At 30.0% G+C, this 16,460-nt stretch overlaps 1 protein-coding gene across 1 annotated transcript; it reads left to right on the top strand.

Annotated features, from left to right (window-relative positions):
- Positions 1 to 215: 215 nt before the first annotated feature.
- LOC136271900 (tripartite motif-containing protein 3-like) lies at positions 216 to 1,865 on the top strand. The gene has a single exon (XM_066072477.1). It carries the CDS (start codon positions 216 to 218, stop codon positions 1,863 to 1,865), a length of 1,650 nt encoding a protein of 549 aa, XP_065928549.1.
- The last annotated feature ends 14,595 nt before the right edge of the window (positions 1,866 to 16,460 follow it).

Genomic DNA, 16,460 nt, shown 5'->3' with positions numbered 1-16,460 from the left:
AATAATCCATTGCAATAGTAGTTGTATTTCAACAGTGTTTTTATTTTAATAGTGGTTGCAAAGTGATTTTTCTAATGAAATGCATTCCCAACCACTATTGAAATAATTTATTTCAATAGTGGTTTTATTTCAATACTGGTTGCAACAGACCTTTCAAAGAAAATGTGCTTAATATAATTTATCTTTAACATTAATTTTCCAGGTAGTAATTGACAATGAACCTTGAAAACAGCCTCCAGGATGTGGCACGGTGCCATCACTGTGAAGCCCCAGGACCCTCTTTGCATTGTGACATTTGTAACAAGCATGTATGCAAAGACTGTGAGAAGGAACATGTCTCGGATCAATTAAATATGCACAAACTGGTGCCATTTACATTAAGGGGGTGCATCACTATATGTAAATTACATTCCTCACAGATATGTGATCAATTATGTGAAAAATGTCTTATTCCTATATGTGTGGTGTGTGCTTCTAAAAAGCATCAAGGTCATGGATTTTCGGATGTGGTGGTAAAACTCGAACAGAAAAGAAAAGACTTTAAAAGAGATTTAGAAGAGCTGGAGATAATTCATCCAAAACTTAAAGAAATTGCAGTTTACACTATAAATCAGACAGCCAATCTGAATAAAAACTATCGCAAGTTGACCACAGCTATCGACAAACACGGAGAAGACTTACGAAGTGTGATAGATGTTATTATTCTTAAATTCAAATCTGACGTGTTTGATATGAAGCAAAAACACTTAGATGTCTTAAATAAACAGGGAGAAGAAATCAAACGCCGTATCTCCGAAATGGAGCAGATCATTACTCATCTCAACGATTTATTATACTCCAAAAACGTTAGTGTTGTGTCTGCCTACAAATCTAAGAATGCTGAATTCAGGAGACTGCCTCCAAAACTCACAGTTACCTTCCCAAGTTTTGCCCCTCAGAAGATCAAAAGAGAACAGTGTGGTTCTTTGTCAACGTATAGAACTATTAGAACAGAGGATCACGGCTACGATTCTTCTGGTGCCAAGTCCTCCCTTCCAGACATCATTGAAAAACAGCAGATCATCTCAGAAATCAATACTGAATATGGAAGCAATAATGGTTTATGTAGTGTGTCGTGTTTGAATGACCAACAAGTGTGGACGTGTAGTTTTTACGACAAGATCATGAAACTTTATGACACGCATGGAGAATTATTGAAATCAATCGAAACTAAGTCAGGGAATTATCCACGGGACATAGCAATGAAGAAGAATGGGGATCTTATTTATGCTGATTACGATGAGAGAACTGTGAACATAGTGAAGAACACACAGATAGAGACAGTGATCAGGCTTTGGATATGGCGACCACTCAGTGTGTGTACTACCTCTTCTAATGATCTCCTGGTTGTCATGATATGTGATGACGATGAGCAAACAAAAGTTGTTCGTTACTCTGGCTCCAGCGAAAAACAAAGTATTCAGTACAGTGACAAAGGGGAACTTCTCTATTCATCTGGTGACATTAAATATATCACAGAGAACAGTAACTTAGATATATGTGTATCTGAATGTGAAGCAGGCGCAGTAGTCGTGGTCAATAAGGCTGGTGAATTTCGTTTTACCTACTCTGGTCCTAATTTTTCGTCAAAAGAATCATTTATACCATATGGCATCACTACAGATAGCCGGAGTCAGATTCTGATCGTAGACTCCAGTAACCTTAATATTCACGTTTTAAATAAGGACGGACAGTTCCTCCGGTACATTGATATAAGTCATTTAAACCGTCCAAGTGGTATATGTGTAGACACCAAAAACAATCTCTTTGTGGCTGAGACTGTACATGTAACAGGTAAAGTGAAGAAAATACAGTATATAATGTGAACAACATTGTGTATTGTTTGTACACAAAATATATGTTTATATACTTGAACAATAATTTAATACAGTTGATGCCGATTGTGTTTGAACAGAGTACATACTACTGTTTGTTTTAAGATAAACTATATATGAACATGTTCATGTTATCAACCTGTCTGTGTTCATAATAATTCTTCAATTTCTATGCGTTATACATTCTATCGATATCCCAAGATACTAGTATGCAAAAAAAAAAAATAAAAAAAATAAAAAATAAAAAATGCAAATAAACAAAAATAAGTAAAAAGAAAAAAAAACAAACAAAAAATAAAACAAATAAACAACACTCCAAAACACTCAAAAATCAAAAGATTCCCATACAAAAAAAATCTGATGTGAAATACATACATTGGGGTGGAATTTCTACAAAGGAATGATTTGATCAAAATCTTTAATATTTTTCTTCCCATGTACCCTTTTTTATTTATAGTGCATCGTGTTAACTCGGACATAACTAATTTAGTTGACGTTTACATACACAATCTTTTTAAATATTGAATCCAAATTCCTCTCCTGTAAGTATATCAAAATGGATGGTGACATCAAACCAGACTTCAGTGGAAGAAAAATATGAAATATTTGAGCTGATGTTTTTTTTTTTATTTGCCTTTCCATGTTGATTTGATTGAAACCTTATCTAAGGAAATCAAATTATCCTTAAATGCATGTACAAAAACTTAAGAAAGTATATGGAGTTAAACACTATGTGTTATTACGTCTTTTTCAATAAACTCACAAGCGGTTCAATCGCTATGAAATTTACTGGAGCAAAATGTAAAGGGCAAAGAGCTTGAATGAACGTAATAACCTTTGTATTGGGAGTGATAATTTATTATAGATAATTATATTTTTTTAATCTTTTATGTCTAGAAAGCTTAACTTTAACAAAATATGATTGCAATTAGTGAAGATACAATATAAAAACAATAAAGAAACTATGTTTTGAAATTTCAATTTCCCAAGGAAAGTTTGTGCCTTATGCTTGTAAATATTGGAAAAAATTGCATTCAAAATGTGATTTTTTTGTTAGATAGATATTTATGGAGTACACAAAAAATTATTGAAAGAGCTTTGTACAAAGAGTTATAGAATCTGTATCTTGATGAATTCTGATATTCAGATGTTGGCCAAGCATTAGAATGCCCTAGTTAACCACTCAATTCGTCAAACATTAAAAGAATAGCATTTTAATATCGATTAACTTTGTGGTGGATTGTAAACAGAAAAAAATGCTGTGAAGGTTGCATTTATGTATCACTGTGTACTAAATAAAATATACTTAAATGTCATACGTTGTTATATTTCAAGTTTCCGTCGGTAATCCGTAATTCTTATGTTGTTTGCACATTTGAGTGTTACATTATAACTATAATTTTTCCTTTTACATGTATTTAATTTTATTTAACAGTGTAGTTATGAATATCAATTTGTGATATACAAAACACTATTTTTATCTTTTCTTTTGTCTTTACATTGCTATCCTTCTTTAATGTTTGATACAAAGGTATGGATTGCATCTTAACAATATTCAAGGACATACGTTTCTTGTTGAAATCACAAACTTAGTAATGGACTAAGAGCATTATCAATACATTCGCTTATATTTCGTATTTGTTAAAGTCGTTATCGCGAACCTCTAAATATTTATATAATGTGAGCTTTTTCTGTAGTCTGAACGAAGAAAGATTACTCTACTATAATTAAAGGTAATGATTCGTTTGCTAAGAATTGCACATTTTTTTACACATAATACATAATATATATCATCACGACAAAAATACCAATATCTCAGCATTCAAATGATGCTGAAAAAGGGAGAAAAAATAAAAAATTGGTAAGTAAATTGTCAGTGTTTCTGTACAGGGGTAGGACATTTTTTGCAAATCTATCTTTCTTGGGTGAACTATGGTGGGGAATAATTTCTTATATCATTTCTATCAACTTGATACCAAATAAGTAGTCATGTTGTTTTTAAAATACCTTTACAAATCCTATCTATATTTCAATCAATACATTTATAACAACATGGAAAATAAATACCATCAGGCAAAACCATCTTAATTTATGATACTAAGGCCATGCATAAATTATCACAATCTTTTTATTGTTTTTTGTTTCTGTTTTGAATACCCTTCATCTGATGACTTATCTTAACCCAAAGTATGCATTGCATCATACAACTGTCAGTGCGATCGTACATGCTTTTTTTAAATTCCATAAAACTAAAGGATTACAATCATTACAAAAGTCAAGCACAACCTATACTCCTTTTCATACCAGAATTTGAAGGAAAAGAATGGTTTGTTATCTACAATTATATTAGGGTTAGACAATACTGGAATGCAATGATATTTGTAAATCAAATTTGAAAAAATTAAAAAATCTTTATAATAATTTTTATGATAACTTTTTATTATAACTTTTCAAAACCTCTAAACTTGAAAATAAAAATAAGATTAATTAGAACTTTTTTGTATTATCGAAAACAGAAAAAAGTTGATAAGTTTGCTCTTATGCATCATATAATTTACCAAATAACATTCATCGATTTGTTGTTGTTTTTATCTATTTTTAATTGGTAACCTATAATTTTCTATGATTATTGCACATTTTATTGTTACATTATATCTAACGTTTTCATTTTCCCCTCTTTAGTTCTCTACCGGTTTCATCGAAGGGGACTATAGTTTTTTTTATTTTAGAGTGTAATTGATAAAATCAGTTTGTGATATATACTAGTACAAGTATATTGCTGTTCTTCTCTAAAGTGTGCAGTCTCAGGTTACATATTTTAACTTGATATTAAATATTTAATTTAGATATCAAACAGTTAGTAAAGAAATAAGATTATTATTATTGTATTTGTTTCTATTTTGAATTCGATAAATTATGTTAAACAAATCTTCAAAAATTCAAGACAAAAAATTGTATTTATTGGAAAATCATTGTTTGTAGTTTCTGAAAGAAGAATGACTACTCTTTTATACATAACCGAACGGGATTGTTAAAAACTTGTGCTATAATATGTTTGTTAGACATGAACATGTATATATCGTCACGGCAAAAAATATTTCAATATTTTATGAGATGATTCAAATATGCTTCTAAAAAAGCAATGATTTATTTTACAATACATGGGGTAAGAATTGCTTCTGTTAACCCTCCTTTATAATTCAAATGAGGTTAAAAATCAATTGTTTATTTATTCAAATGTTTATTTTACTATTTGTTTAAAATTTAATGAAAAAAAACCCATACAATTTTGTTCCATGTTTAACTCAACTGATTTTAACCCCATCGGCGAATCTAAATCTTATGATTACATTTTAATAAACTGTTGGTGGGCTGTCCTAGCTATATTCCTAATCTTCAAGATGAAGTCTTGGCGATTACAAAGTTTAAATTTATTTCGGTTTTAATTCCGGATTATATGGATTTATCTTTGATGACCTTGAATCATTTAACACTGATAGGAAAATAATAAGATCTTATCGACATATATAAGTTGGGTACAATTTATAAAATTTTACATACATGTATTAGTATAAATCTGAAAACTTTTCTTCATCAAATGTTTTTGAACATTTTTATATAATTATACTGAAAATTAAGCAAAAAACTATCCATCTAAGTTTAATTTATTTTAAATGTCTTTCAATTTTGGACGTTTTTTTTTACCCCATTATACATTTTTTATGAAGTCTATATTTTTTGTTGGCTGACCCATAAACAGGTTTTGTTTAAAAAACATTTGGGCCGAATATTCCTGATAAAGATCAGATAAATGACCTGGTAAGGAAAATATTTCGATCGATTTCAAGCAAAGCATTCTTTTTTTCTTTTTGCATCGCAACGAATGATTGGTTTTTGAGGGAAAATGGGGCCTTTGTCACAAACACATATTAATAAGCCTTTTCCACCCCAAAATCTACTATAAAACATCAAAGGGTCTTGGGTAGGACGTTCAACGCTGAATTTCCAACTTAATTGTCAAATTTTTAAAAATGATCATACCTTTTATTACAAAAATTTCCCTTTAAAATAATTTGATTAAAACAAAAAAGTGTATTGCTGTTTTAGTTGATGATGGTCTCAAATGTTAGAATATAGTAGAGCTTTTGGAGATTTATTGAGAAAAAAGAGGAGAAATACTCAATTGTTATGAGAGATTGCCATGGGACGAAAGCAGATTTTCTGTGCTTTATAATGGTCAGGATGTGCCGACGATAGAAGCATTACACAATAGTTGGCCTAACAAAACGGATCAATGAGGGTGCATAGTGTTTGGAAACAAAAAAAGACACGTGTTTTTTAAATTGATTAATTCTGGGCCACTCTATACTGTTCGTATATTTGGTAAACGATAGTAATTTGCAACCCAACAGATTAACGGACAATTCATTAAAGTTAACTTTCCCCGGATATTAAATCTGTTTTGTGAAATACAGTAAGGGAAATCCTACTATATTGCCAGTTTAACTTAATGAAAATCCTCCTCTTGATCCAATTTTCCAAGGGGGGATATTTTAGGGGGAAAGCCTAACGTTAAGATATTAAGGCTGATCAGATATGAAAACATTGAGAGATCCGTATATCGTCCGTCAAAATCATATACATTAAAATGATAAAACTGATAAGATGATAATGTAATTTTTATTCTAATAAAATTGTAACCTAGAAATAGATCGGAAGAAAACTGGGTTAACTGATTGAAATACACGTTTCGTACAAGTCTCAAACAAGTCAAAAGGCTGATAAAATTGTAAAATCCTCTATCGATTTAACTCTACCGGCTGAAAGCCAGTGAACAACAAAGAATGTAAAAAAATTGTCTATATCTTCAAACTAACTATAAAATGAAGCGGGATAAATCTGTTCTGTACTTTAAATCATATTGATATAACAAGGCATAATTATTGCTATAAAATAAAATACTAGCATAGTGGTGTCTGCGGTCATAAATGTTTCATTTTTTACTTACCCGCGGCAATTAATTTTTTGGCATCATTTAGCGGAACAGTAGACACTGTGTTTACCTGTAACCTATATCTGTTCTTCCCCTCCCCTGCTGACAATAAGTTCTTGTATATTTATCACACCCTAAGCCTCGGTCTCCATACAAAAAAATATAATTCTTTTGCGGTATTTTTCATTGTGTTTAATAATGCATGTAAATGTACATGTACACACAAAAATAGTTGCTGCTTTCAAGAAAAAACAATTTGATAAAAAAGAAATAATATTGTAAAGAATTTATTTTCTATATAAAATAATTCAAATTTCTTTGCTGTCTATTATGCGAAAGTTATTTACAAATGAAAACGCAAATATAAAAATTAAGTAATACTTTCTTAATTCTATTTATCACTTTTTATGGTTACAGGGCGTAATCAAAGATAGAGCAAAAGGTGAACTAAATAAAACGATTAAAATAAACGACTTCTTAAGTTGACAAACAAAACACAGATAAATAGTTTACGTATCATGCTTTTTCATCTTAGAAACATTAACAAAAAAAGACCAAAATATGCCAAATTTTAAACTTTTTTCCTTTATTTCATATCAACCAGATTAAAATTTTAAAAATGTTTGTAATATTTCTTCATAATGTCAATGTTTGTTTTGTTTTTTGGTTTTTTTTTTCAACAGAAAAACAATCGTTTAAATAAAAGTGTTTTATCGATGAACTCGGGTACAAATATTTTATAACTTTGTGGTACATATTCATACATTTTATATAAAGATACAGAAAATTGAATTTTCAAAGCTGGGTAATTTGCCATCAAAATGCATTAAATTTATTGTTTAACACATGCATAGATGCATAGTTCTCTCTGGTTTTTTTATCATATTCATTTTCATGTTCATCTACTATTCATTTCATGTTATGCTTGCATTTCGGATTCCAAGAAAACAGTCTGTTAATTGAATAACAACAACAATATAATGAAAAAAAGAATAATGATAATTTTTGTTTTATTATACCTTCATTTTCAGAACTTTATTCATTGGGATAACTGCTCCAGCCTCTGGTACCCAATTTTTTTTCAATCAATTCTCTGATCTGTTTATCAACTATTATGTTCTAACCTTAATGTCCATCTGTAGCAAATATATTTGACAATGTGCATTTTACTAGACGAATTAGAAAGTTTCTTATACCAAACTATTTCCTACTTAACGAATTTAAAAGATAATTAACGTCATTTACATGATATTACATAAATTAAAATTATATCATAACTTTGAATGCTGGGTGAATAATTAATGTGGGTTCATGCTAATTCAGTGGTACTTATTACATACAATAATTTTTAGTTTTCTCTTGTGTGGGATGAATTCAAATGGAATCCTTTTAGTACTTATTTAAAGCGTATGTTAAGTTCATTTCACATTTAAGGTCGCTAATATATTCAATGCTCATTTTATCAGCTAAAACTTTAATGTTTGATATCATCATAAGAAATGGAGCGTACAATTCAGATTCTTCTCCAGTCATATTACTGTCAACGACATGTATACTTGCGTATGATCACGTTCCAACTTTGCGTTTTTTAAATATTAAGTGGTAATTATAGTAGGAGCTGCATAAGTAGTGTAGAGAATCCAGTACACGTAGTAATTTCCTCTCTCCTAGTATATCAGAGTTTCGTTCAATTTGGCAAATTTTGAACAGCCAACCCAGTAGTCAATAATCTAGTAGCAATAAAAGTTTACAAAGTCAAAAAACCTAAGAATTCACACTTTTCTTTTCCCCTCCTCATTTTTATGCCCTGTTTCCAATTTGTATGGCCCCCGAGCTCCTCTTTGGAAAAAAAGGCCTTATGTTATTGTTTTTTTTCCCTGTTTATCTTTCCTTTAAAAAGGCCATTATAATTTTTAGATTTTGTTGATCGATATTCTTCCGGTTGGCAGTTCAGGTCTTGTACATGTATACATGATCTCAATCTCAAAAAATCTCTATTGGACATGGATAACACTTGATACACTGTTTATCTTTAAGGGAAAGATCTAGTTCATATCGGGTTATGTGCCTCTGTCACATTTTAGTCAATAAACAGATAACTAAAATGTTGTTTTTTTCGATGGTATAAAAACACTATCGGTTGACAATATACATGTACCGTCTTGTGAATAGTATGTTTTACCACTAATGAAAACATATGTTGACCTATGTGAAGCACTTTTATTTTTTTTCATCCCGCTTCTATTTTTTTGTTTTTAAAGCAGTCCGTTATCAGGCTAGACAAACTCGACGGCTGACAGGTAAAAGATTTTAACAAAAACTATTTAAAATTAAAATTTGGCCCAACATACAGAAACGGGTTGTTCGACAAAAGACTCAGGAATAGTCTGGCATATGAAAGACCAATTTACAACTGACAAGAATAGATACCCCCACCCCCCCCCCCCCAAAAAAAATATTGAAAATGAATAGAAAATAAACATAAAACATCGGTAGCTGATCAAAGGTAAGATGTCACTCAAGAGAAAGAATTATTTTTTTCGCAAAATGCATTTCAAACATGAATCATGTCTAGTTAGTTTTATTTATCCTTCAACCTTTGACCTTCAACATTTTACCATTTAATCTTCAAATCGAATACACTTAATTTGGAAAGCCAATCAATGTTTAAAACAATAAAAAATAAAAAAAAAACCAGCTGGTCAATACATCAGTTTCTTTAAAGACATTGGAACACGCATTGTATGCTAAAACGTAATGCGTTATTCTGTAATATTACCAGTAGAAGTAGTAGTGATGAGAATTGGTGGTAAATGTTGTTTTCTATATTCGAAATAAGGATTGAAAGGATGTCGTTCAATGAAATACATCTTTCTATGTCTTGAATTAAGTTACTTATGCAATGATAGACTGGAATTTCCTGCCTGTGTAACCCATCAAGTACCAACTACATGTGAAGGGCGAACTTTTGTAAGGCTGTAGTAACTAAATGCCTTATACTGATACCTTTTAGGGGAATCATTATTTTTCGTCAGCGTTCAATACAAAAATATTAAATTTCATGAACTTGAATATATATATATGTATACATTTATACAAATTAAAATAAATTACGTCGCAGAAACTAAAACTTTTAGGATGATTTTACTGTCGTGTCACAATGTTTACAATACAATCCAGTATATCTTAAGAATTCTCATGTTACAATCAAACAGTTAAAACATACTAAAACAATGTTTATTATTTTATGAGACTGATTTTGCGCATGATATGAACAAGTTGACAAACATTTAAATCTTTTTTTTTTTACAGGAGTGCTTTTAGATCTTTCTTTAGATGCATACATGTACCTTGACACCTTGCCGTGCAACCAGGAAAATCCTAACAATAATTTCATAAGATAACTTATTTTAGTTTGAATATTACATGTAGGTATCCGGCTGGAGCCTCGCCTGCATGTTTTTTGCATATAGTCGAGACAAGAGACAGCATAACATTATCAATAAATTACGTTATTTATAAATTGTTTACTTGTTTGCTTGAATGTGCGTGTTGCTTTAAAAAAAAACTTTCGACAAATGAACGGAGAATGAAACCCCATCCCGCCCATTCCCTGTTAATGATACATAATAATCGTGGCGATAACTTACATTCCTTAACTTTTTTCCTACAAAATTATAACATTTTCATGTAGTTTAATTGTCCAATGTTTCGATGCTGATTAGTGTTCCGTGTCGCTGGGTTTCTGATAATGAACAAATTCGTTTGAATCCGGAAACATCATTAAACTGAACAACACTGGCTTTATCTGTTGTCTTAAGCTTGATAAAAAGGGAAATCTATGATGATTTCCATATAAAATGCAAAATGTATTATTGGTGTAGTGACCCTTCATCCAAAATATCAGACATCAGTTAGATTAACTGGTTCATGTATTAACTTACACTGATAAAGATAAGGAGAATGCAGTCCTTCTATAAGACAGCATCTCTCTATACTACTAAATTTATGAGTTTTTTGTGCTTTTTAACACCAATCAATTTGGAGAGAACTTTCAATTGTTTTGTATTTTATAAACATTTCAAAAATTTAAAATTGCACGCTTGACTTATTTGTTTTTCTACTACCGTTACTAACCTAATAATCGGCAAAATAATCCTAATATTCCGGAATTTGAGCTGGAATAAATCGAAACTTTGTAATTCCCAAGACCTGGACTTTTGTTTTAGTAAATGGAGCAAATTCACATTTTTGGCATCTTTGCTAGACAAGAATGTCTGCTACTTTATTCAAGGTCGTTAAAGTAGTAGTGGATCAAAAATCTTTGGCTCACGAAGAAGCATTTCACGGGCTTAGGGTCATGTTGCTGCAAATGAAATTATTTCATAATCATTTATTTTTTATGGATCAAATGGCTAGGAGTAATATAGCTTATGTAGCGCACAGAGAGTTAGTTTCATAGAGAGTCGAAAGTTTTAGGTTTAGCTTTAGATTGGCCTCAGAACGTAAACTGATACTTATTTGGGCGTATTTTGCATTGCATAAAGCGGCATTAATGGATGTTGAATACGAGTCCTTGATGACACTGTACTGTTCATGCACAAAACTGTTTCTAACACGCTGTTATGGTACGTATATGTTAGGTATGTGAAAACATGAGTTGATCTTAGGAACTATGGCAGTTGGAATAATTTAACATAAAATTACTAACAAGTGATAAGATATTGTTTATGTATTTACAAACACACATTTTTAATTACTAACTTTAAAATTATTTTATCAATATTCCATTTTCTAATTGAATTTACAGAACAGAAAGCTTAATATAATGAAAAAACATACGATAAACGATCTAACGATATCAATAAAGGGTATTCAATTTTTTAAAGACTTTTTACGCAGAGTTTTTTTTTTATTCAACTGTAAATCTTATACAGAATTTATGGATGTTACCTATTTTTATGCATGAATAATTCATCTACCTTTTATGCATTATATATGTGAAAATCAATTCTTTTTTGTGAAAGGCGTGTCCCTTATTGGCATCGTTTGGTTTAAGTATAAAATCGTGGAGCGGATCAAGAAGTATAAAATACATCAGTTTGGACTAACGTAGAAAATAAAAGATTCATGTATTTTTTCTATTATTGCACTTAATATATCCTAAGGTAAGTTTTGTCAAACAGTATCTTTCAGTCCCAGCTTCCACTGCTCCTGTAAAATGATTATTTGATATAGCTAGAAATATTTTCAAACCTGACAGGATGCAGTTAAAAGATGAAACCTTTGAAACTTTGATCAATAAGTGCAACAGCGGTCTTTTGTTTAAATGCGTCCTCAGTAAAAAAAAATAGTAAGAAATTTAGAAAAACCCTCTGTTTGTAAATTGATACAATTATTAAGTGTCAAAATTTTTAAAGAATTGTTTAATCTGGGGAAATGTCTGCATTTAGCTTTTAATAGCCACAAAGTTATTCCATAATCTGTTTTCTGTTATACTTCTGTGTCTCTATTTCATACCTGACATTGCACCATGCCAGCTGTCTATGATTATCTATTTACTTATGTTGTTCATAATGCCATATGATGATAATATCCTTAGCAAATGAAGAAGGAATTTTGTATAAGTCATTGAACTTAACGTGAACCTATATATATGTAAAAGTTTGTTTTATGTTTGAAAAAATTGCAAAAACTCTTTATTAAGCTTTACTTTTTCAAAACTTATTATTGACTTTTCACAAAGTAATGGTAATAGTGATGCATTACTTAAAGAAAATTAAGCAATGGCAATGGTAATTTAATGCCCAAATTCATGAAGTGATGGTAATGAAATGCATTACTGTACAATGTAATTCGCTCCAAGTCTGTTTATGATATTGCAAATGTAAGTTTGTAATCCGTAATCGGCTTCGATTTTAAATTTCAAATGCATTTAGAACTAATGTATTTACTAAATAATACATTATAGTCATCCGAATATACCATTCATGAATATAGAAATTACAAAAATGACAATAATTAGCTATGTTCTTTAAAAGTAAATATTTTAATGAATGAAAATGTTTCAAGCTAAAGCTAATTATTAAAAATATTGGGCATACATGTACATGCTCTATATATTATAGTAGAAACAGTTAGATTTAATATTTTTGAAGTTTATAAAGTGCAACAGAAATTGGAATATAAATGCCTTTTATTGATTGTATAAGTTTCCTTGCAGATGTAAAAAGGACTCAAAAATCTGTACATCGAAATGGTTAAAAATGAAAAGGCACACAGGCCTTGACGATAACCTGCATACCAAAGCCGTGAGATGTACCCATATTTGCATTTTAAACCTTATTTTGGATCTAAACACTTACCTAAGTATTTTCTGACTTTTAATCCACTTAAATTATTTCCTGTTTGCAAGCATCATTAAAAAAGGAGTAGGGATGGGGGAGTTACACGATTTATGATTTATTTATCTTCATCTTTAAAGCTGTTAACTTTTGGAAGAATAAGACCTGTTGGCCTTTAATGGTCAATATTCTAAAATCTTTACAAATTCCTATAAAATGCACCCAACATGCATACAGTTTATTGCTACAAGCATACAATACACAGGAAATAAATTTTTTTAAGATGAAGTTGAAAATGTAAAACTGGTTACGGACAACACATGGCCAACAGCAATATGATACACAAAAGGCTCAAATAACATATATTTATATATATATATATATATATATATATATATATATATATATATATATATATATATATATATATATATATATATATATATATATATATATCACTTAATGCCATATTTGTTATCGTTCATCTAGAATCGCATTTGGTGTGATCTGTAGTTTAAGTAGTTATATCAAATATATAAGGGATATCTCATGATTTTTGATGGATAAGATCTTTATCAATCAAATTGGCGAGGGGATAGAAAACACACAATTGGTTGGGTAAAAAATCATATACCATCGCAAATCATGAGAGAATTTTTTTATCATATATTTTACCACGTCTTGTTAAACCACAATCTTTTCTGTAAAAATTATGATTGTGAGTCGCACAACGCGTTTACTACAAGACGTCAAAAACTTTACGCTTGGAAAAAAGTTCCTTGATGATCAACAAACAATCATTTCTTTTTCGAACATATTTTTTTTTTAATTTATGAAAAAAATAACATTTACAACTCTACACTTTTCAACTGAATTATGTTTTCACCTTTTTGGGAGTTGATTTTAATCAACTCTCCTATGCAGTTACTCTGGCAAACCGAAACTGAAACAGTGTTTGGACCTAAGCACAAATCATCACCGCTGACAAGAGTTAGTTCTTGAAAATAATCGATAAATTCGATGTAATGTACGCTGAAGCATTTTTTAAAAAGGAAACTTATTTATAAATACCTAAGAAATAGTCAGATTTTAAATAGCACGAACAATTTAGAAGTTTTTTGCAGTCGTATGTATTCCTACGCCAGAGTTCAATAAAGTCTCGTTCAACCATCGGCTGTCTCCCTACATCTCCGGCAAGCCGAGAATCAGTCTATATTTTGAGGTCGCATCATCAAGCTATCACGTGACCTGTTATCTCTTACTTGTCGGAGATTAACGGAGACAGCCGAGCATCTGGTTGAACGAGACCAGAGTTCATTTTTGGTTGGATCCATACACGTTTTGAAATATTTCGAATACCGATACATAGTTTGATGAAATCAATTCTATTTTTTAATATAACACAACATGATTCATAAAAGGTGTTCTCGATATTCTTGTCGGAAAAGTCCGAGAATCCATATTATAAAAATGTGCGTAATTCAAATAGAGATTATAAACTACTTGCCAAGCAAAATAACATATCTTTGATTTTAAGATAAAAAATAATCGATAAAATCAACTCCCGTCAGTACTTCAGTACTTTGATTATTCTTTGTCAATCAACCGTCCAGACCTACGTATTGTTTAATTATGATGTCAAGCTGGGTAATGATGCACAGTGTAATATCATAAAATGATTACATGAGTGATATCCACCGTTTATTTAGGTAAACATGTGATAAAAATGATATTAAAGAGGTAACCAATATCAATAATCAAAATAGCATTCCCTTTATTGTAATCCTTTTCTTTTAACTTTTTGATGACTTTCATTTTCCATTCACTATAAACTTGGTTTTAAAAATCTTAAGTCAAGAAAGGTTAATCTTTTTTTCTTTTTAAAAAAGTTGAATGATTAGTTTTAAAATCAAAAGGGAAACAAAAATTTGAAATAAGTACTTACAAAAAATTTAATGATTAGTTTTAAAATCAAAAGGGAAACACAAATTTGAAATAAGTACTTAAATTAATCAAAATACTCCACATATATCATTTAGCATTATAAATTTCCATTGAAAATATTGTTTATTGTAAGAAAAATTTCTGTGCATTTTAATTGAGAGAGTATGAGATAATTTATAAAGTTTCAAAGAGAGTGTTTTTCATTTTATTAATGAATAGCACAATTGACATTGATTTAGGTTCAAACAAAAATTACCATAATTTTGAGGGTTGTGTGAAAAAAGATTTGAGGCTTGTATTAGAGTGGGTTTATAAATGCTATTTGAATAGTACAAAATACACATGATGTATGCCAGGTCTTTCTTATAATAATCAGGGAGGAATTTAAGATTAAAATTAAATTCTTGTAAACCTCTTAGTACTTGATCAGCACGAGTGCTTCATTACACATTTGAAGTTGGTTAATATATTCAATACTCGTTTAATAAGAATTTATCTTACACTTCAATGTCTGATGTAATGTCTGGCGAATGCAGGGTTAATTATATCTTGGCCCGACAAAAAAAGCGCATCCGACAAAATAACAAAGCAAAAATACAGCAAAAAATAGATCGGTTACCCACCAGGTAAAGAAAACACGCAAAAAAGGTACCTCTTCTCCTAAAGAAAAAAGGGAAATTAAAATAAATCAATAACAGCAACCGGTAGTTGCTTTTTGTAATTGTTACTAGTACAAAAATATTGTTACGTCTATAATCGAAATTTTTCATAAAAAATGAATTACAAGCAACCAGTAGTTGTTTTTGTAATTATGACAGATACAAAAATACATGTATTGCTACACCCATAATCGAAATTTTTCAGAAACCTTGACGAACAAAATGTCTATTAAAGGAAAATATAATTGTTGTAGATCTTTTAATTAAATGTCATATGTTCATTAAGATAGGTAAATATTTTGTTGGCAAAATGTATTTTTAACGTGGTATGTTTTATAAAGGTTTACCGTTTTTTCATGTCGCTAAAAGTGGACAACTTTCCAACTATTTAATGAAGAATTTACATTGATTTAGGTTCAAACAAAGAATACTATATTTTGAAGGTTGTAAGAAAAGATATTTTAGGTTTGTACCATAATGGTTTATAAATGTAATTTGAATACACATACACATACAAAATATACATGCAGTGTTTCAGGTCTTTCTTATAATAATCAGTGATTTGTTCATAATTTAACTTAAATATATTCTTGTAAACCTTTTAGTACTTGATCAGGGCCAATGTTTCATTTCACATTTGAAGTTG

This window comes from Magallana gigas, chromosome 9 (assembly GCF_963853765.1).
Source record: "Magallana gigas chromosome 9, xbMagGiga1.1, whole genome shotgun sequence".
Taxonomy (NCBI): Eukaryota; Metazoa; Mollusca; class Bivalvia; order Ostreida; family Ostreidae; genus Magallana; species Magallana gigas.
Note: the sequence above shows the minus strand (reverse complement) of the source record. Positions and strands in the feature narration are given on the sequence as shown.